This window comes from Trachinotus anak, unplaced genomic scaffold (genome assembly GCF_046630095.1).
Source record: "Trachinotus anak isolate AG129_WGS33_773 ecotype Australia unplaced genomic scaffold, CSIRO_AGI_Tana_v1 ptg000005l, whole genome shotgun sequence".
Taxonomy (NCBI): Eukaryota; Metazoa; Chordata; class Actinopteri; order Carangiformes; family Carangidae; genus Trachinotus; species Trachinotus anak.
The window spans coordinates 16200540-16221373 of record NW_027273856.1 but is presented as its reverse complement, the minus strand read 5'-3'; the positions used below and the strand labels follow the sequence as shown (position 1 = coordinate 16221373).

At 40.8% G+C, this 20834-nt stretch overlaps 1 protein-coding gene across 1 annotated transcript in view; it reads right to left on the bottom strand.

Annotated features, from left to right (window-relative positions):
* Positions 1–2026: 2026 nt before the first annotated feature.
* tnfrsf21 (tumor necrosis factor receptor superfamily, member 21) overlaps positions 2027–20834 on the bottom strand; it is a 49888-nt gene continuing 31080 nt past the window's right edge. The window contains exons 4-6 of the mRNA XM_071478553.1: positions 19072–19337; positions 6924–7200; positions 2027–4105 (exon numbers count right to left, since the gene is read on the bottom strand). Coding sequence (XP_071334654.1) covers positions 3876–4105; positions 6924–7200; positions 19072–19337 — 773 coding nt within the window. The 3' untranslated portion in view covers positions 2027–3875. The remainder of the gene's footprint in view (positions 4106–6923; positions 7201–19071; positions 19338–20834) is intronic.

Below are 20834 nucleotides of genomic sequence, written 5' to 3'. Positions count from 1 at the left end.
TGCTGGTGAGTCTGTGTACAGTTCAAGGTCAGTCAGAAAAAAAGAAACACTACATGCAACTCAATATAATCCAAAATAATAAATGTCTCAAAACAACACAAAATAACAAAATTTGGTAATCAAACATGCGCAATAAAACTGTCCTCGTCACACAAAGATTACGGGATATATGAATGCTTCGAAACCCGACATCTACACTGACAAAGAAACATCTACTAGCTCAGTGTTCCAACATCCACAAATGGAAACTGCTATCACAACTACAGATTGATGAGGTACAACAAACATGCTACGGCAAGGGGGAGCCAGTAGGCCTACAACAGGTCAGGTGGGAGTTATCATCTCCACACTCCAAGAATGAGTACCAAGCCCCGACAACAAGCACAGAGTCCCTTAACGCAAGGGCGGCTGACCTGAGATTGAAGATCATGACCAGACTGGACACCTGCCACCCCTGTGGCCAATTACTAAGTGACAAAGTCCCCTTCTGAAAGTCTGTTGAAGATGTGAATGCAGCACTACAGGCTATCCCTTCTAAGACCATCACTGAGACCAACGAGCTGATATACACCACAGTAACCTAGATCCTAGAGATGCTTGGCAACAAGTTGAACATGATAAGCCACAGAGGACATCCCCCATGGAGGAGGAGGCTGGAGGCCAAGATCAAGGGGGCAACACGGAGAGAAGTTAGTCAGCTCTCAGAGCTACAGAAAGGTGTGATGAAGAAATATGTACTTAAGAAGTACAACAAACTGTCTATACCTGAGGCACTGGAGACTGCCAAACAAAGACTCACAGCCCTGGCTACTCGACTGAAGAGATACACAAGAGGATAAACAAGATGTTCTCCTCTGAACCATCCAAAGTGTACTCTCAATGGAAGGGAAATAACAAGAACAGATCCACCCAGGGATGAGACTGAACAAAACTGGATGACCATCCAATGCTCAGTGGCTAGTGGAACTAAGAGCAGACCACAGCAATCTCCTGGAACAAGGTCCAGTAACCATCACAATCACAAAGCGAGTGTCAGGCATGAAGAGCTGGACAACACCAGGCCCCGACATGATCCACGCCTACAGCCTAGCAGCACAAATGAATCACCCAGAATGGCTAATTAGGAGTCAGACGCCTACATGTGTGATGTCAGCCTTGACCTTCCAATCTCTCCCTGACCTTTCAAAGTAAAAGACTTAAATGTCTGAACAGATTCTCCTCTCAATTCTAACTTATTTATGTATTTATCAGGGAGGATGCACATTAACTGATGTCAGTGTGATGTAGATATATCACATTTAGTCAAAAGGCTAATGTACATCTAAAGTCCCTCTGGAGATTAATGTGAATATACAAACAAATTACTGTATTTTTTTTTTAAAAACACTTTGGTTTAAGGTTTTATCACATATTTAACCTTGATTGTTACCCTTTCTGTAAGTCGCTTTGGATAAAAGCGTCTGCTAAATGACTAAATGTAAATGTAAAATGTACATACAAAAAATAATTGACAACTACAGACAGCATTATGACAAATGTTTTGAGCTTTAATTGGTTGATTTTAAGAGGTTACATAGTAGTAAACATACTGGTTATACACGTGAAATTTGATGAAATCATCCACTCAAGCCACATTTGCATGTCACGTCTCACCTTCATCCTCTCAGGCTTCCCTTAGAAAACAAAAAGCTCACAACCTGCCGTTTGAGTCTCCACAGCGCAGTGGAGAGCAAGCTCACACATCATCATCATCATCATCATCATCATCATCATCATCATCATCGTCATCATCGTCATCATCGTCGTCGTCGTCATTGTCCACAGCAGCACAGCCTCCACTCCATTCAGTTTGGAATACTTTAAATAGTCATTAGTCCAGGGTCAAGTCCCCCCTGTTGTCAGGCTAACTGGTGAGAGTTCACGTTTAGCACCACAGTAGCTTTGTTAGTAACTGGATTGGTGAAAACAGAGTCCATCGTTTGCTGCTCTAGTGGCGCCTGCAAAAACATCTCCGAACCTTGATGAGTTTTGTTTTTTGTTTTTTTTTTTTTGTTTTTTTTTTTTTTTGGTGGAGCTTTCAGTCTTGTTATTTTAAGAATGTCGACCATGGAAGGAACTGAAAGAGTACATTATTTCTTCCTCACTGAAATCAAGTAACACAAGTAGACTTCAAGTAGAGTATGGAGTATGCATATCTTACATCCCAGCCGGGTCATCTTGTAATGCCAGGCAGGGGTGAATACATCTGAATGCCCGTGAAAACATGACATACAAATAAGTCAAAATGCTAACAAAGAGGTGCTACAATAACATAATAAATCAAACTAAATGTAGAAAACATTACAACAGAATCAAATGTTAGTTAACAGCATTTTAGAGTTAAAGAAAGAGGAAAATACATGTCTGCCTCTCCCATAGAAAATAGAATTAGAGCATCATTATTACATTTTAATATTAGCGCATGTAGCAACATACAACTGCGTGAAACAAATCACTTGTATTTTATTTATTTATTTTTTTTTAATACTCAGACACTCGCATCTGATCGAAGACCACACCGACATGAAGCTCCAAAATGGATCAAGAACACTTTATCAACGCTACATCTGTTGAGGTGTACAGGGATAGCTAGCACAGATCTGAATGTGTGTACCGGTAGAAGTATTTATTGAACACTGTCTGAGTCCGACAGTGACAGAGCTTCCAAAGCGACACATCTAAACTGTTTTAGATAGATGGCTTTGGTTCCATAGAAGCAAGCGGTGGCAGCAAAAACTGTGCCAATCCCATTCACTTAAATGTTTGCTTTGGAGCAAACTGTTCAAGGCAAAGCCATATATCATAATATTAGATAAGGTATCGTAATATTGGATTATTTTGACATTTATTCCAATGCTTTTGATGTATGGCTTTGGTTCCAGAGCAGCAGGTCAGCTGCTCTCTGATCTAATGCTGCCACCTGCTGGTCTGGCAGAGTGGTTACAAGCAAAAAGACCCACAGATGCTCTGTTCCAGGTACAGCTGGAGGGGGTGGAGGGTAAACGAAAAAAGAGGTGAGAAAAGGGACATTTAACAAGTTCAGGCACATGATTTACAGGTCAATTCACACCTGGACAAAATATCTGTGAATGTGGCTTAAACCCCTTAAAACCAAAGATTAATACCAGTGTCATTGAGAGTTATAGCTTATTTACTATTGTCTGTGTGTAATTTTCTTTCTTGCAATAACTGCTGTTATTTCAATTTTTAATTCTTAACACTGAATTCATGTTAAAGGCAAGAGAAGCCTGAATGATTGGCACAACCAACAAAAAACAGCGGTACTATCTTTTAAACATGAAGGCATTGGCCAGTTAGGATAAAGAAAGTGCTCATACATATTCAGCTCCTTTTCAACCAAGCTTTCTCTAAGTTTGGAACCTCTTAAGCCTCATTATTAAGGTCACAGCACTCACGTAATACCACCTTAAACAAGGCTGAACATACTTAAGAAAAGTGAAAAAAGTACATGTCGTTGTGACACTCAAAATGCTCTCATTACATTGATTGTTGACCCTGTATTAGAGGATGGAGTTGTTTTAAGAGGAGTAATAGTGTGCACACACAAGACAACAGAGGAGGGAGATTGGAGGGAAAGTAGGAGTAAAGTACCAGTAAAGATTAGAAAGAGTCATTGAAGGGAGTCGCCACCTTATCTACAATGCCCAGGTAAAATCGTGAGAAAGTGACAGTGAGTCAGGCTCCATCAGATCAAACATCAACCCAAGCTTAATGTGAACAAAACCAGATCTGACTCATCCCTCCTACTTAGACATTCCTTTTTAACCCTGCGCGGATTCTCGTCTGTGTGGTTTCTTCCTCCTCTCTCCATTGGGCTATAACAGGTCTGGGAGGTGGCTGTAGACCGAGTCCAGCAGCGTCTGGCTGGCCTCCTGACTCTTGACTCCCGCAATCTCAAAAAGCCGATCCAGCTTGTCCTCGGCGGCCGGGATCTCCTCGATAACATGCAGCTCTTCTGGGTTCAGGATGTGCAGCATGTCGTCGAAGATGGGCTGCAGGTCGCATGGGTCCAGACGCACTTGCCGGAGCACAGTGTCTTTCTTCTCTGGAGGGGAAACAGAGAAGAGAAACTGTTGTTGTAATTATCTTAAAAGCTGCTCTAATCAATGCTTTTATATTAACAATGGATCAAATGACTGTGTGTTCATCACATTGGCTTAAAAGCTGATAATGTACAGAGTTGTGTTTAGTGATGAACTAACATATCAGTCAACTCTGTAATAGTTCCCCTCGTCTCTACAGGGTGTTTTCTTTCAGATTAATGTTTTTGGTTTTCTAGCTCATAACTTTACTGTTTTGGTTCACTCTGAACATGTTTACAGACGCAGCAGGCAGCTGCTTTCATCAAAAAGCTCTAATAAACCCTGTCTGCTACCATTCTAGTACCAAGCAGCTGACAGACAAACATTAGCAACTAGCCAGAGAACGTAGTGAAGCATTTAGCTGCTAAAGGGCCAGATGTTTCCCTCAGAAGTTACTGAAAACCAAAACAGAGCTGAAGGGAGACTGAATACTGGACTTATTCATCAGGTGACCGACTCAGAATGAATGTTAATGTAGATGTGTGTCTGCCAGATTTGTTTGCTAACAGTTCAGCCAGGCAGGTTTTTCCCTCTTTAATAATTCCTTGTTGAATGAGTGAAAAAAATGTCCAATCTCGAGAAGAGGGGGAGAATAAAGAGCCCAGATCAAATAAATAGAAAGAAGATCTCTTGTAATTGCTACCATGTTCCGTCTACCACATCTGTCTCTAATTTACAGTGTAATGATGTTATTATTATTATTCTAATGTTATTATTATCATTTTACATCCTGTTTTCAATTAAAATAACTTAGATCACTGATCTTAGGCCACTGATCTCCAAACAATGTTCAATTAATATAAATTATTACTAATATAATATCTTATATGAGAATATATGTTTTAATTCAAGAACAATAACTGGAATGACCACATGAGGGCTCTGAGCACCCATACATCCAGATATGAACTTGGTGCACTGTTGTCACATCATTTTCAGTAAATGTGACACGAGTAAGTGAGTGTCTGAATAACTTGCCAAGGGTGTGAAGAATGTGAAAATACTGATAGTCAGCATCTACACAAGGTGCTGCCAACAAACCAGTCTCTCTCCTCTGGGAATAATGATGTGTCTTGGCTACTAAAAATGCCTTGTCAGATAAAAATGTGGGACATGTGGGAGTGAGTCTCCCGTGGGTGATAAATAATTAAGTTAAGTTACTTTGGGGATTATAAAACCTATTAATATAATCTCTTTTATCTAAGTTAGACTGGCTTTGGTTGTCAAGGAGCAGCCTATAATGGACACATCATAAAACCAGTATCAGGTAACAGGTCATTTGATATGCTGAAGGTTTCCCTACTGATACCTGCAGCATTTAAAACACAGATGTTGCTGCCAAAATGGCTGCTACAGATAAAAAAATGGAAAAGTATGAAGCAAGCCTTTGATGTGAAAATACGAGTGTCCCGATCAGACTCAGTGAGGATGCAGTGGAGAAAACTGTTAAAGAAGCACAGATGTTTCGCTCAGTGAAACTCTGGTCCTAGCATAAAATCTCTGTTAACTGAAAAAATGATTATTGATGCTACATTATAAGATATCTGGGTATTTCAGTCAAGTAGTTTCAGTCAGTCGTTTCTTTCTGTCAGATGGGGACATCATCATATAAACATTGCATAGTGACCTTTAAAAGTTGCTCCCATATAAAACATTGTATTTCTCTAAATGAGTGTGATAAACAATAACCAATTAATGGAAACAATGCAAACACATCACTCACTAAGTTAATATATCTAAAAAGTTTCAAACACACTGTAAAGATGTTACATTTGATCACACAATTACACATCAGTGTTTATGTTTGGATGCTAAATAACAGATTTAAAGAATATAAAGTAGGTTGTTCTTTTTGTTCTTACTGATGGGGATTTTAGTGTTTTGTTGAGGCTCCTCTGTCATTACCTTTTAAGATTTCCAATGAATTTGTTAACATTAGCTCACATTAAAGAAGCAGCACTTTTTGAGCACTAAGCTAGCAGCTGTCAAAAACATGCTAACAGTAGAGGGATGTTAAAGAGGTCTCACTCTCCTACTGATTTTTCTTTTTTGTAGAATTAATTTAATATGGACACAGACAACACATACTGTTTGCAGCCTTTTAGCATCTGGGCTGCACTTTGAGAATCCAAAACCCAAAACACTAACGATGTCTAGTGAAATTAAAATATGGTGTTCCTCATTGCTCTTTTATCTTTTGCTATTTGTGTTTTATATTTCGATATATTTTGATTGAAAGACACTCCCTCAAGAGAATAACTGTCACACACCTGGGCACACAAGATGGGTGGAGTATTATCTATTTAAGATCATGGTTTTGGAATTGTTTGAAAAAGTTACGACAAAGGTCTAGAGAGACCCAAACGTTAGGATGATCAATAAATTGTGACGCTGAGAAAGAGCAGTGTGTGAGATATTCTTCTTTTCAAAACTGACGCACAACGTTTTAGAACAGAGTTTTGAAAAGTGAAAACGATCTCTGCCCAGACAAGTGTTTTGGCTCCGTATCAGAAACTGACCATTCACTGGCAGTCGAGGCTGATAAGACCCAATCAGGAAACGACCATGTGTGACTATGTCATCTTTCCCAAAGGTTTCTGTTCCTGCCCATCCAGACTGCAACGCAACCTTTGAGTTTTTGCTTCTGTTAATTGAGTTTCCTCCAACAAAACAAGATTCAGCTTAGCTATAACCACTTCCATTATATAAAACAGTCAATTAGCTACAGGTAGCAAAAAGATTGGTCTGCCAAGGAGGCGCAGTAAAGGTTGGGCCCCTCACCTTTGGTAATGAAGGAGCCATTCCTGCTGAGGGCGGAGTCTTTGCTGGAGGTGGAGTCGCAGCGCAGCAGAGGCTCCGATTCGTCGGGGAAGAAGCCTTTGGTGCGATCTACCGGCGACTGCTCCACACCGATGCCACTGGCCCCGCCCACACTGCCACCGCTGCTGCTACCACTGTTGCTGCCGCCGCCCACGCTGCTGGGAGACTCCAGTGCCTTGTGGATGGGACTGAGGCTTTGACTTACATTCACTGAGGTCATCAGCTGGTTGATGTCAAACTGTGGATGGAGACGGAGAGAAAGGAGGAATGGGAATGGGGGGTGGGGGTGGGGGGTGATAAGACAATTAGTGTGTGTGACAAACCAGCTCAAACACAGATACATAGACTGGTATTTACACATGAGCTTCATTGTGCTGTGTCTGCTGGCTCTCATTCTCTAACTATTTTCCTTCCTTTACTCCTTCTCTGTCCCCTTACTTCCTCTCCTAATTGTAACACACTTCTTTCTTTCTTTCTGTTGTGATGCTCATGTTGAGCCTGAAACACACATCAACACATATTCAACTGTAAATGCCAACACAGGAGGAAGCTGAGGAAATAAGAGTTATCTCTGAGAGCAGATGGTGTTGCAGCACAGAAGATGCAGAAGTGCAGCAGACGTTTCTACCTGGAGCACCTGGTTTCAGTATTACATATGTTCATATATGATTGGATGGCATCCGGGACATGTAGCTATAAAACAACATTAGTGTTGGAGCTGGAGACAGACATATTAAATAATAATCTGCAGGTGGATGTGTGGATAATCTAATCTAAGTGTGAAAGTCAGAGCCAGTGTAAATACATCATATATAATATTAAAATATGATGGTGAAACTGTATGAGAGGTTAATATAGAAATGAAATTTTTGCAGTTAACGGCTCCATTTTTTCTTGATGTGGTTTTTCTTGAAATTCTCTTATTTCCTTATTTCCCTTTGTTTCTTCCTGTAAGGTTTCACCTCTTCAGCTTCATACTGGTCTCCTTATATGATTTCTGTTATCTTCAGTTTCTGTCTTTCTACTGATCCTTTCTCTCCCTTCAACTTTTACCACCATCCTCTGCTTTGCTTTTCTCCCTCTGTGTTCATATTTTCCCTCCTTCCTCTTCTGTTCCCTCTTTAAAGTTTCATCTTTTTTTCTCCCTCAGTCCCATTTTGTCTCAGTTTTCTCCCCCATTCTCTTCCTCTGTTCTCTCGTTGCCCCCCCCCCCCCCCCCCCCCCCCACCTCTCTCCCTCTCTCTTTGGTGTGGTAATGAACCTGTGGTTTGAACCAGTAGTGACTGGTTTGGGGATGAGATCATGAGAGCATGTCTTGTTTTTCTCAGTGTGAACCCACTCGGGCCTTAAGGTCGCAGCCGCACAGAGGTCACTTCATTCACCAGAAGCAGTGGAGATGAGAAACTGAGCTCGGGGGAAACTACACCAAACAACAAACAAACAGAACTATGGATATTCAACTGGGTTAAGACTTTTATTTTTTAAGAAGATCCGTTTTCATGCTGCAGAGGTTTCAATCTTTCCTGATGGATCGTTCAGTTCAGTATTGGTCCTGACTGCTCCGACCGGACATGATACAGAAACCCGGCGCTGCTCGCTCTCTCTCTCCCTCTCTTGTGTTTTCTGTCTCTATTCTGTAACGTCTGGGTCACTGTGCAGCAGCGTGACACGACTTATGTGACTCTGACAGAACAAACACACTCTGTCTCGCTCACAAAGGCTTGCATACATACATGCATATGTGCACAGCAGCACGTGGACACACGTGCACACCGTGACAAAGACACGCTGACTTTCACACAGCAGCAGATGCACCTGGGACAAATGTTTTTTAAGAGCAGATGCAGAAAAGAGAAAAACACAGAGCCACAAGGGATGACAAATTCTGCAGCCTCAGGGGAACAGGAAATACACTTCACAAAATTACACAATCTGATCTTCAGCTTTGTGGTACAGATGTAAAGGTCCAGCAATTGTTTTTGCTCACTGTGTCATTTTTATTATTCCCTTATTGGGTCTTAAAGTCTGAATTTACAATGTCATACAGGTTCAGTTATTACCTGCACAGGTAGTTCATCAAAATAATGTCAAATTATTGTCGGGCACTAATAAAACAAAAATGTGGGTGAATGTTGATTGTACCCTTTCACATTGACAACAAAAGCCTGGTGTTAGCAGGTGTTGGCAAGTTTATGAATCTGAGTAAAAGGAGTTTTAGAAAAAAAAAGAAAAGCTATAGATGATAAAAAAAGAAGCATATCAACAAAACAAAAAAACAAAAAATACAAAGCAACTGGAAACCAGGATCCCATCCCACAGCTGGACCACGTACTGTGATAATGGGTCCATCTCCATATGAAGCCCCATACTGCAGAAAAAACTGTTTAAAAATTAAAGAATACAGATGAGAGATGAGAGCATCCCATTATCAGTGCTTTTATTTTATTTAATTACCCAGTGATGGAATAGAGTGGTCAGCTGATGTCAGGACCTTTAAAACTGTCATCCACATCCAACAGAGAGCAACAGGGAGGAGTCACTATGTGCTGGGAGCTCCCCTGTAGAATAACAGTCTACTGCAGTGACTTGCTCAAGAGCACATTGACAACAATGTGACATGACAACACCGTCCCCTGAAGCTGTAGTATCTAGTGGGCAGAGCCACTGGTCCAGGAAATAAATTCCCATTTGTCAGACTTTTGTTTTAAATGATATCCACAGCTCGACACAGAAACACATGTCAAGTGTCGATCATCTAACACTACAGGTGCTGTGTATGGTACAGACATCAGCTATAATCATTACAGCTTCAAGTCCCAGAAATTGTGTTTTTTTTGTGTCTGGTAAATACAGAGATACCCATGAGCTGCAGTGGCGAAGGAGAACAAGCCACTCAGAGGTGCAAATCAAAGCTGCAGAAAGATGTGAACAATTTGCATGGGAAACAATGGACCAAACTTCTCTGGACCCATTCACAGCAGTCATCAGTGCTGCCCGTGACAGAATTTAAAGCTTTCTTACAGAAAAGCTCCTTGGTGGTGGTGACTGACTTCTCTCCTTATACACCCTATGCAAGATTTTTTTTTTTTTTTTTTTTTTTTAGAAAAGAACAGGTTATTTTTATAACACGGTGGATAATCTTTTGCATTTAATGCACATTCAAGCCTTGGAAGCTCTGCAACTGCCAATCAGTACAGAAAAACATGTTCATGATCTAAACATCTATCTATCTATCTATCTAGAAATGATCTAGATGCTAAGTAACCTTTAGTGTTTGTTATGTGTTGTCTTACTTGATGTCATTAAATGGGTGGAACAGTGGACTGTATGCATGATGTACAGGCTGTAAACACTAAATTACACTCCAGTGATAAACATCATCAGCCTGCTGCTATATGAAAAGCCCCGCCCACATAGAGAGAGCACTTTATCTGAAAGTGTCCTCAGAGCACATAGAACCTGATTTCTTCCTGCTGGCAGACATGAAGAGCTCAGACCTGAGCTGCTGAGGGTGGCGCTGCAGTACAGGGTCACTACAAGGAAGGACAGTATTGCTGTTCCAGAAGGCTCCCTGGCTAATGTGTGTGTGTGTGTGTGTGTGTGTGTGTGTGTGTGTGTGAGAGAGAGAGAGAAGGTTCAGGCTGAATTGCTGACTACTCCTGTCAGCACAACACAAGGGCCTGCTGGGGACAGGGGCTTAGACACATACACACACACACACATCGGGCATACAGCCCAACACTCATATGTGCACACACATACAGACTCAGCCAGTCTGCCTCACTGGCAGAGTTGGCAGATTTCAGCAGTATGAAGGACACAGGGGACAGAAACACACACTGGGGCTACTTTGATTAATTAGATCAAAAATGTTACAGCAAAGAGTCGCACTCTGTAATAACTCCCCAAACAGACGAGCTATTAAATAAGATGCAGCTAAGAAAGGAGCTCAGCCCAGTCCCATAGTTAGAAACTATATGATACCATTTTACATTCAGCCTTTACCTACTTCATCTGCGACATTTAGAGCTGATCCTCAGTGGATAAGCCTGCTCCCAGACTGCATTATGGCAGTTAAAGTCGATACACTCACAAACACATGCAGATAATCTGTGTGAATTACCTTTAAAAGAAACAGTGCAGTTTCTGGGAACTTGTTGTCCTTTTCCCCACAAAGTAATGGATGTGGTTTCATTTTATTATCTAATGGGGCTTGTTATGGAAGCGACTGAAAGACGTCTAATGGGACCTGAATCATAAACACCCTATTACGGAAGAAATTACATTTGATTATGCATCATTGTGGCACGAAGGGAAAAATGACTACTGTAAAGATGTCAGCCTCTGTGTGTGTATGTGTGTGTGTACACATAACAAACAGCAGATTCTTGAGCTTCTCATGCTGCAGACTACATCATATTTCGACAGGTGTCCATTAAAGCATTACTCTGATATGTGATTTGCTTTTTTACTTTTCCTACCAAGTTTTCAAAATTGAACCCAGGAGGTTAAAAACAGTCTCAAAGTCATCTCCAATTAGGCTGTTAACAGTCAGATAGCGATCTACAAACCTCATAGAAGAAATATACTGAGGAATCAGCATCTGGAAGAATTTATTGCTACAGTGTATTTCTCAAAACAAACCACCCACACTGTATGTCTTCCTGACTCATCTTCCCTTTTACCTCTGTGTTTTTAGCCATACTAGCAGCATTATTTTACCTCAGTATATACTGGGTCTGGACAACTGTAAACTCATATATATGTTGTATTATGACAGTGGCAGATGTAGGAATTAATCTGCAGATGATGAAAGTCTTTCAATCAAAATGCTCCATTTGACTCCTTCAGAATCAGGCCCTTCCTCTTATGCACTTCCTCGTCTGGATGGGCCAATGTCCACACAACATTTGAGAGGGCATGCCTTGCAGTGGCACCTGTTGTCCTTAATGATGGGGCAACTGCCATTAAAGGGAAATATGAAGATAACCTTGATACTGTGCCTGAAAAAATCCTTTCAGCCCTCACAGGTCAAGGTGTTACAGATCCACGGCACATTCCTATCAAACTCATCAGGGGCCAGAGGGGACAAACTCACAACCATGGCCTCCTTCAAAAGAACTACTCAAGAGGTTATTTGTAGTTTAGTTGTAGTTTTCTTTGGCACCGTGGTGGTGGGTCTGTCCAAAGTCTGCAGGCAGCAGGAATCAGGATTAATATCCACAGGCAAAGAGGCTAAGCACTGAATCTACTGTCTGACTCTTGTTCTTGCACAAATTAAGCGAGATGCAAAGTGGTTTCTTTGACATTCTTTGGCAATTTGAAATGTACAGGAAGTATCAAGTGCAGAGTCTCCAAAAGAGCTGGTTTGTGCATCAGTCTGCTGGTCGACTTCAGTTATATACGAGTATACAGTTTTGTGTGGGTTTGCAGAAATGAATGGTCTCAGCAGCAAGTGCATACACCTACATTAAGCCCTGACAGGGAAATGTGTCATTCCGTCACCTACCACACTGCTTATAGCTGAACTTTGTCAACATCACTTGATGAGTTAGAAATGTAATTGTAATGCTTTCCTTTATATGGCTAGTTAGTTAGTTTCATGATATATCAATGCTGAGTAGACAGAGGAAGGTGAAATTTTTGTCATAACAGACTTTATGGACTTTGCCAAACTCAACTCAAACCTTATCAGCAAGTACATGGCTATTTGCTGTAGGTAGTACATACCAGTGTAAACTTGATTTGTATTAAACCCGCAAAAGTATGCATGATGCTTACAATGGACCATGAACATAGTATATGAATACATCCTTGAGCTGACCAAGCTTACGCTTATGTAGTCTTCTTTTTTTTCCCCCTAAACTCTACTACTAAATTCGCAAAAATCCTTGCACTCTTTTTAACCTGTCCAGTTTATATGTCTTCTTTCAGTTCAGTCCATGCTGAAGAAAGTTCCTGCACCTCTTGACCTAAAAGGATATCAAAATTTAACCATTCACTTACTTTCTCTAATATGTTTGACTAAGCATGGGATTTGTGTCAAACCAATCCTTTGATTAGCCAAACTCAACTCAAATCTTATCATCTAATTGCTTTCAAGCCTCATTGGACTTCTTTTAATAGATGCCTTTCTAAATTTCAGTAATTATCTTGGTGACTGCAAATTTAACATTACCTACAAGAAAAATGGCCAATAATAAAAATGAGTTATTATTAAATCAGTCACTGCAGGAAAAGCACATTGACCCAGACTTCCCTACAATGAATAGACTTTCTGTCTGTAGCAAGATTAGATAGCCAGCTTCCTCACTGCTTCCCCTCACACAGCTACACACACTCAATACCATAACTCAGGAGTTGACAGCCTTCAGCTGTTGGTCGTAGGCCATCCTCTAAGTCCAATTAGCCAGGCACTTCTAGTTCCAAAACAGAGTGAAATTAGGTTTTTAGAGCCAGAATTCTCAGCATTCTCAGTAATGGCTGAGTCATCTGTATTGCAACCCCAAACAATCCCATCAACAAATTATAGCTGTATTTTTTATTCTCTTGTGCTTTGGACCAGTAAGAGCTCCTTTTCAAATAAAAGGATAGTTAATATGGTTTCAAATGATATTTGACCATCCACCACAGACAGGTTAAATGCTGGGTCAACACTATCTACACAAATCAAGAGGTCTGTCTCAATACTGAGTACTCCAAGTCTGAATTTATGCTCTAGGAAGTTAAAACTCTGGAGAGAAGATAGTACTCTCAATTCATAATTGAGGCAATGTGTTATTCTCACTGTAATATACAGAATATTTCCAAAATACAAAATCTAATACCATACACTACCCTTTATGTACAATATAAGGAACCAAGGAGCACCTAAGGCAACATTGCACAACAGCGCCTTGACTTTACCTTCTGCAAAACTAATTCAGAATTATATCTTATGTTGAGCTACCACTGATCTCCTTTGAATGACCATAGACAATGACCAGCCATGATCTTTAGAGCTGACATGCTAGCCCTCGAGAAGACCAGCTAGTCTGGACCAACTTGTCTGCACATGCACTGTATTGAGTGGCAGCAAGTCGGAGTAGCTCTGTGAGTGTGTATTTTAATGAGCTGTTGGATAATTTCATTTTGCCTTGGGGATAAATAAAGTATCTATCTATCTATCTATCTATCTATCTATCTATCTATCTATCTATCTATCTATCTATCTATCTATCTATCTAATTACCAAATTGTGAGTTTGGCTGTTGATGCTGTTGAGGTTGCTAGAATACATGTCTATCCCTAGTTCACATAAGTCAACTCCCTGAGCATCCTCAAAATACAGTAACTGATGAAACAAGAACACTCCCAGGGTTTCAGACTATGATTGACTCAATGCAGACTTTAAATCACAGCGGGGACCATGACTGATGTCCATGAAAACACAATGCAGTCAAGAACACAGACTGAGAAAGACCTAAGGTCTGCTACTGCAGACTCATCTTCCAGGACACTGTAGGCTAAACATGGCAATTTGCGAATTGATGTAATCGTAAAGTAAGTGCTTGCCTGTTAGAAACCAAACATGGCTGATAGCAGGCGCAGTCATGTGTATCTTTAAGTGATTTCTTTATATGGTTTCCTTTTGAAAAGTTCAGGCTGCAGCTTCCTCTCTACATTTGCTCAAGGCAGAGAGCTTACAAATCTCAGGCTGCATTCACTTCATGCTAACCAATGGTTTACCTCGGTAACGCCATTTGTTGTAATTGTAACTACAGTTACAATTGTAATCTATGATCCCTCATTTTATACCAAAGTCTAACGAGAACATATTTGAAGGAAAATCTATGAGTTAGTTCAGGGAGTCAACTCAAGTTCACTTCGACCACAGCATCTACCTGTGAGGCGAGTCTACACCTCAAACTAGGGAGGAGTTATTATCGTCACTCCCCAATCCCTGCTCTGCTCAGCTTAGTGCTTTCTTGTGGGGAGTGATGATGTCAGCAACTAGACACCATACATCAACCTCGTCCATATACACTCACATAATAATGCAAGTGAATTGGCGGAATGATTATTGGTTGCGAGACGGGCGAGTGTCAACCCATTCATTCATTTTTTCACAGCCTTTCTGTCACTTAAACATAACTGTGCAGACATCTTGAAGTCAGTAATGTGTCAATAAAGACAGAACAGCAAAAAAAAAAAAAAAAAAAAAAAATCACCATCATCGCCCCCTTTGCTGATTCTGTTTTACACTCTTCCCTCAGGAAGGCAGCCCCATCTGCTGCGGTGTCTGACACATTTATGAGCCATACACAGGAGATTTATGGAAGTGAAACAGCATGGCTGCTATTTAATCACTTATTTGTACAAACTGAAGCCCAGGGCCAGGTACAGCTTTGTCTCTATTAAACATTCATCTTATACATTTATAATTTCTGAATATTTTTTGTTTTTTATTTTATGTTTTTTGTAGATGGAAAATGAGATTTGTCAGCATCCTGTTAATGATTTACAATAAATATTGAAAAATTTAAAGTACAAAATAAAATAAATTTTTGACTTTTAGTCACAATCACTACATATATTTACATCTCTGCACCGATTGGTATTTTTGACGTGTCTGTCCAGCAGACTCACTTCCTCAGAGGATGCTGTAGCTCACAGCGATAAGGAAGAGAGAGGGAACCACCTCTGTCTGGTTTCAACTCTGCAGCAGCTCAGATAAAAATAGAGCTGTCCATCAGACAGCTGACTCTCAGTTGTTCCGATGGGAATCACATCGATACCGTGATCTTTCACTGTGCGTTCAACGCTCAATGTCATACATTGCTCTTATATAACAGACGTATTGACAAGCTTCCCATGACTGAGTCACATTGACTCGATGTGAAATGAGCCAGAACATACAACAGTGACCTTGGCCTTTTTAAAGTCCCATGTGCTGGATGTTTTGCACACAAATTTGTTTTTGTTTCTCTACAGCTGTGGTCAGCTCTCCTCAGTCTGATCCTATCTGGGTTTTACTCCCACACATGCTTTTAGGTTTAGGTTTAGCTCTATGCTCTTCATATGATCTTCTTATCTGCAACATAGACTATGTGTTGCATGACAAAAAGTACACTTGCAATGTAGATCAGAGATTTAATTTTGACCTACAAAGAGGGATGGGTATGGAGGTCTGGTCTTTTAGTGATAGTCTTGCTGCAGCCGGTACTGCTGTTGGTATTTGAACATCATTGAATCATCATTGTCGATTCAGTTTTCAGTTAAATGAATGACTTCCCTCAGTGAAGCATGGTTATACTTACATTATGTGGACTGTACTTATAGCAGACAGGGTGAAGACTGTCTCAAAGAATGAGCAAACTCTAGCAAAGAAAAACAGCTTGTTCAATGTGTGTGTAACATTCGTTGTGTGTCATGAATTCTTTGCTCACAAATGTATAGGGTGTTACTGCATGTCACACTGTATGTTTGCAGTGTTTTGGTTTTTCTGAGCAAACTGGCTCAGAGCAGTTTGTTCACTCCCCATGGGCTTGGGCTGGCAGGCAGCTCCACTGCCCAGAATAATGCTGTGAGTCAACTTGCTCATTATCAGAAACAACACCACCATAGGTATAACCTTACACAGTAACAACACTCACTCTAATGTTAGCTCCATTGGTCAAAATCAAGCTACCCTCTGGTCTTGGATGTAATGTATTCCACAGTGTCAGTGACTCAATATATAAAATCCTAATGGTGCATATCTCCTTCTACAAATGCAACCATATTTCTAAATAAGACACACAGATCCGAACATCATATATATATATATATGTAATGGTTCTATGTCCCATACCAAAACCTGCTGCCATTCCAGTTTGTGCTAGATGGGGTTGAGGTTCTTACCCACCAATCTGGGAACATCAAAATCAAATTAAAAAACAGCCCCAAATCACAAGTACACAAGAAGTGTCTACATTTTGACCATATGCTGTATCTGTCGCTCTTAAATTCAGGTTCATTAGGTTCTTAAATGGTTCCAACAGAGCTGCTCCCACTTCCTGTGTTCCCTGTAACACACTGACGTCTCCATGAGATCACAAGGCCTTCCAGTTTTATTAGCTGTTATCTTATCTACGATCGATCCAATGCGACCAACAGGAAAACAATATCTGGAGATCATCTGCTGATTATTAGGCTGTGATGAAAGGCTGAATTACAACCAGGTGAGACACTGAGCTCAGACGGCTGGCATGGCTTCAACAGTGAGGCACCAACTCTATCTCCTGAAAATGACATTTCTGTATCTCTAGTATTAACAAGTTGTTAATTTGAATATTTGGCCAGTCACAAACACATTGATGCTGAATGTATCAGTAAAATTTGTTTGGTTGCCAAAACATCTGATCTTGCAGGACTCTGGATGTGAACCCCAGTCGCACTTCCACCATCCACCCAAAGCACTCCACTGCCATTAATAACATTGGCGCTTCATTCAGTCAAAAAAATATGTTGCATCTGAATATCATCCAGCCAACTATTGATTTTCCTCCAAAATGTGTTGCACTTTAGCTGTCCAGATACTTAATTTGTAGGAGACAGGGTTGGCAGCACTGACCTTGAACAGTGTGGTCAAGAGCATTAACTTGATACGAATCTCTGAAAAGTTAGAGGAGGAGGAGAACGAGAGAGATGGAGGAAAGTGGATGGTGATGAAGGATCCTGTGGGTATGGTTTTTCTTTTTGTGTGCACGTTCTTAGGAAATTGCAGCATGAGACTGATACCAGGCAGATCACGAGGGACCAGTGAGTGAGGTTAGACATGTGAGGTCTTCACTAGATTACAGTCGTCCGGCTGCATGAACCAGGCTGCGTTCATGTCAGCATCTCTGCAGGTCTGACAGACCGAAAATGAGAGGGTGTCAAGTTTGTGTTTGTGAAACTGAGCTGCACCATAAAAATAGCTTGGCCTCTATAGAAGCAATTTATAGAAGAGGAAAGACAAGTGAAGGCAGAGGCAGTATTTGTGTTGTTTTTAGTGCCCATGCAACACTGAACACAAATAAGTTAGTGGTTTGTGGTCAGCCACTGTTACTGATAAACTGAAGTTATCAACCTTCACTTTCCGTTTTGACACCAACCACTAGTTCTCATACTGTACAGGTGAACAAGAACAGAGAGACCAAGGTTGTATGTTATTGTTTCATAGTGATAGTCATCATCTCTAATTACAATTAAAACCAGCTGTTGAAATTTAAAAGATATCTAAAGATATCTAAAGATATTGTTATGTTGTGATTTATACTAACAATGAAACAAGATTTTTACATGTGGAAAGTTACTTTAATAGCAAAAGAAATGTTATTTATCTTTTGTTTTCTATTAATTCTCCCCTTTAATGCATGAGCATGAACTTTAATCAGATGCAAAATGTATCATATATCATTACAATCAAATGTGACAAAACAGTAATCTTGGAAGCAACTATTCTAGATAACAGAAATTCTAATCTTCTGATTTGATGTTTGAGTACCTTCTACATGAGGTTGAATTCCCTCCATGAGGCATTTGCCTTACTGCCCATTGCACCTTTAAATGAATTTCACTTTCAAACAAAGAGGGATGCAAATTTTTGTCTAATGTTACTGTTTGCACTCTGCTCTGCAGCCAGAAGCACCTCTGAAAACATACTCAGACCGAAAGACCGAGGGACAGAAATCTGATCCGATGTCGCATCATTTCCTCCCTTCCTAACTCACTTAGCCCATCAAGCATTTTCCAAAACTCTTTGTACAGAGAGAGGCTGCAAGAGTGTAATTACTGTTTATGCATCAAATCATCCTCCTAAAGTGAGCTGTTTCTTTAATGTGAGGAATGCAGCTGAACCACAGGGACTGGCTTCAGAGGGACACACCAGAAAGCTTTCCTCACAGAGATTAGATTTCAGTGGCAGAGGGACGCAGAGAACAGAGTGTACTACAGCTTGTACCAGTGATGTTGACAGAGCAGCAGATGGAAACTATGTAAAGACAAAAAAGGTCACACTTATTTTTCTGATGCACCTCTGCATACCCTTGTTAACCTCATTCCAAACAGTAGCAGAATGTCTTGCCCAGACATCCATCCTGCCTACCTGTGGGTTGTCCTCCATGACGCAGCGGATCTTCTCCACCACGTCAATGCGCCGCTGTCGGTGCAGGGCGTTGATCAGCTTGGCCAGGTTGGCGTCGCTGTCCCGGATGGTCCAGTGCTGCAGCGCCGCATACGCCCGCTCGTGATCCGACGAGTAGCCATTGGAGAAGGCTGCCACCTCGCGCTCTGTGGCATTGGCCAGCGACTGATAGATGTCGATCCACTGGGTGCCCACGTGGGCCGCCACCAGCTTCAGGATATCCACCCCTGAAGAGAAAGAGAGCGAGAAAAGTTAGAGAACCCAAGCTTGAAGGTGAAAGAAGGTTCAAGCCATTTATTGCAAAAAAAGAAAAGAAAATGAGACTCGTGATGCTGTATTTCCTCCTAATTGAAGAATGAAGGCCAGCAGCTACAACCGTGTTAACAGGATGCAGCAGCAAAAAAATTACCTCATTTATAACTAACTGAGCCCCAGTGTTATACTCCACACAATACACCATTGTTCTCTTTACCCTGAAGATCTATACACCTATCAGCCACAACATGAAAACCAGTTACATGTTTTAAAGTTTGTGGCTGATCTGTGCATGTATGTGTATGAGTGTGTTTCTGGAATTATGTGTGATCACATATAGTTTTGACTTGTGCATCTGTCATGTATCACTAACTCACTCTTTTCTTCTACCTTTGAGCTGGTTCCAAAGGGTTGCATGATAATCTGAGTGGCCACAAGATGATCTACAGTGCAGGAAAGAGGACAAAATATACTTAGTCTGCACAAAATAATGTAATTCAGAAACTTTTCACTGTTTCTTTTTCCTTGTGAAAAACAGCATACTTCGACCTCTTGAGGCATCCAGAAATATTCAAATGAATGAGTCTAAGAGGGAATAAAAAAAACACATTTTGCTGGGACTACTCTATGTGACATTTGGTTGCAAGCACATTTTGCTTTATTTTTAAAGTTCTAAGTTTAGGAGGAACCGTTCCAGAGGAGGATGGTCTATCTATTATTTAAAGGGGCACTTCATTCATTTTACATGTCAAGTCAAGTGAGGTGGCGAAGTAGAACTCAGTCGGACAAGAAAGTTGTTTAACATCTTTGGTGGCTCTGGAAGAGCTTTGTTGAGTCTGAGGAAATAACTTGAGTGATGTTACTTCAAGTTATTTTGTTTTGGGCTTTGAGAGTATAAACTTATTGAACCTGTCTTATGAGCTGTGGGCGTGGAGTTTGGAAGTCTCCATTGAGTTATATTATGGTAATAGTTGAGCTTCTCCAGCTGTAGCACCACTAACATGGCTGGAGAGGTTGGTTCAGGATCAGAATGCTTGGAGAACCCTTGTTGACGTCCTTAAAGTCCCAAAAGTCATGATATCTTTGCCTCTGCTGCGCCACTTTCCAGACTGAACAGATCTCCTAGATGGTTTGCCATATATTATTGTATGCTTATCTATCCATGGTGCCCAGAGGATGTACCCTCTGACTATCCTGCTGACTATCCAGCTGTTAATGTTTGATATCGTGCCACCATCGGTGTCAAAATTTTGATTTGTCCAATACTGGGAATTATTTGTGCAACTGAAATAACAGGAGACTTTCAGGGATAAAGCTCTGTTCTTCAACTGTAGCGCATACAGCTTTCATCATTAGTCATAAGACCAGTGGCACTCCTCAAGCTCGAGCAATTCATGCAATTGCAACAGGTCCACCGCTTAACCGACACCTCAGCTTTCTACACGAGTTCTCTAGATTACACACATTAC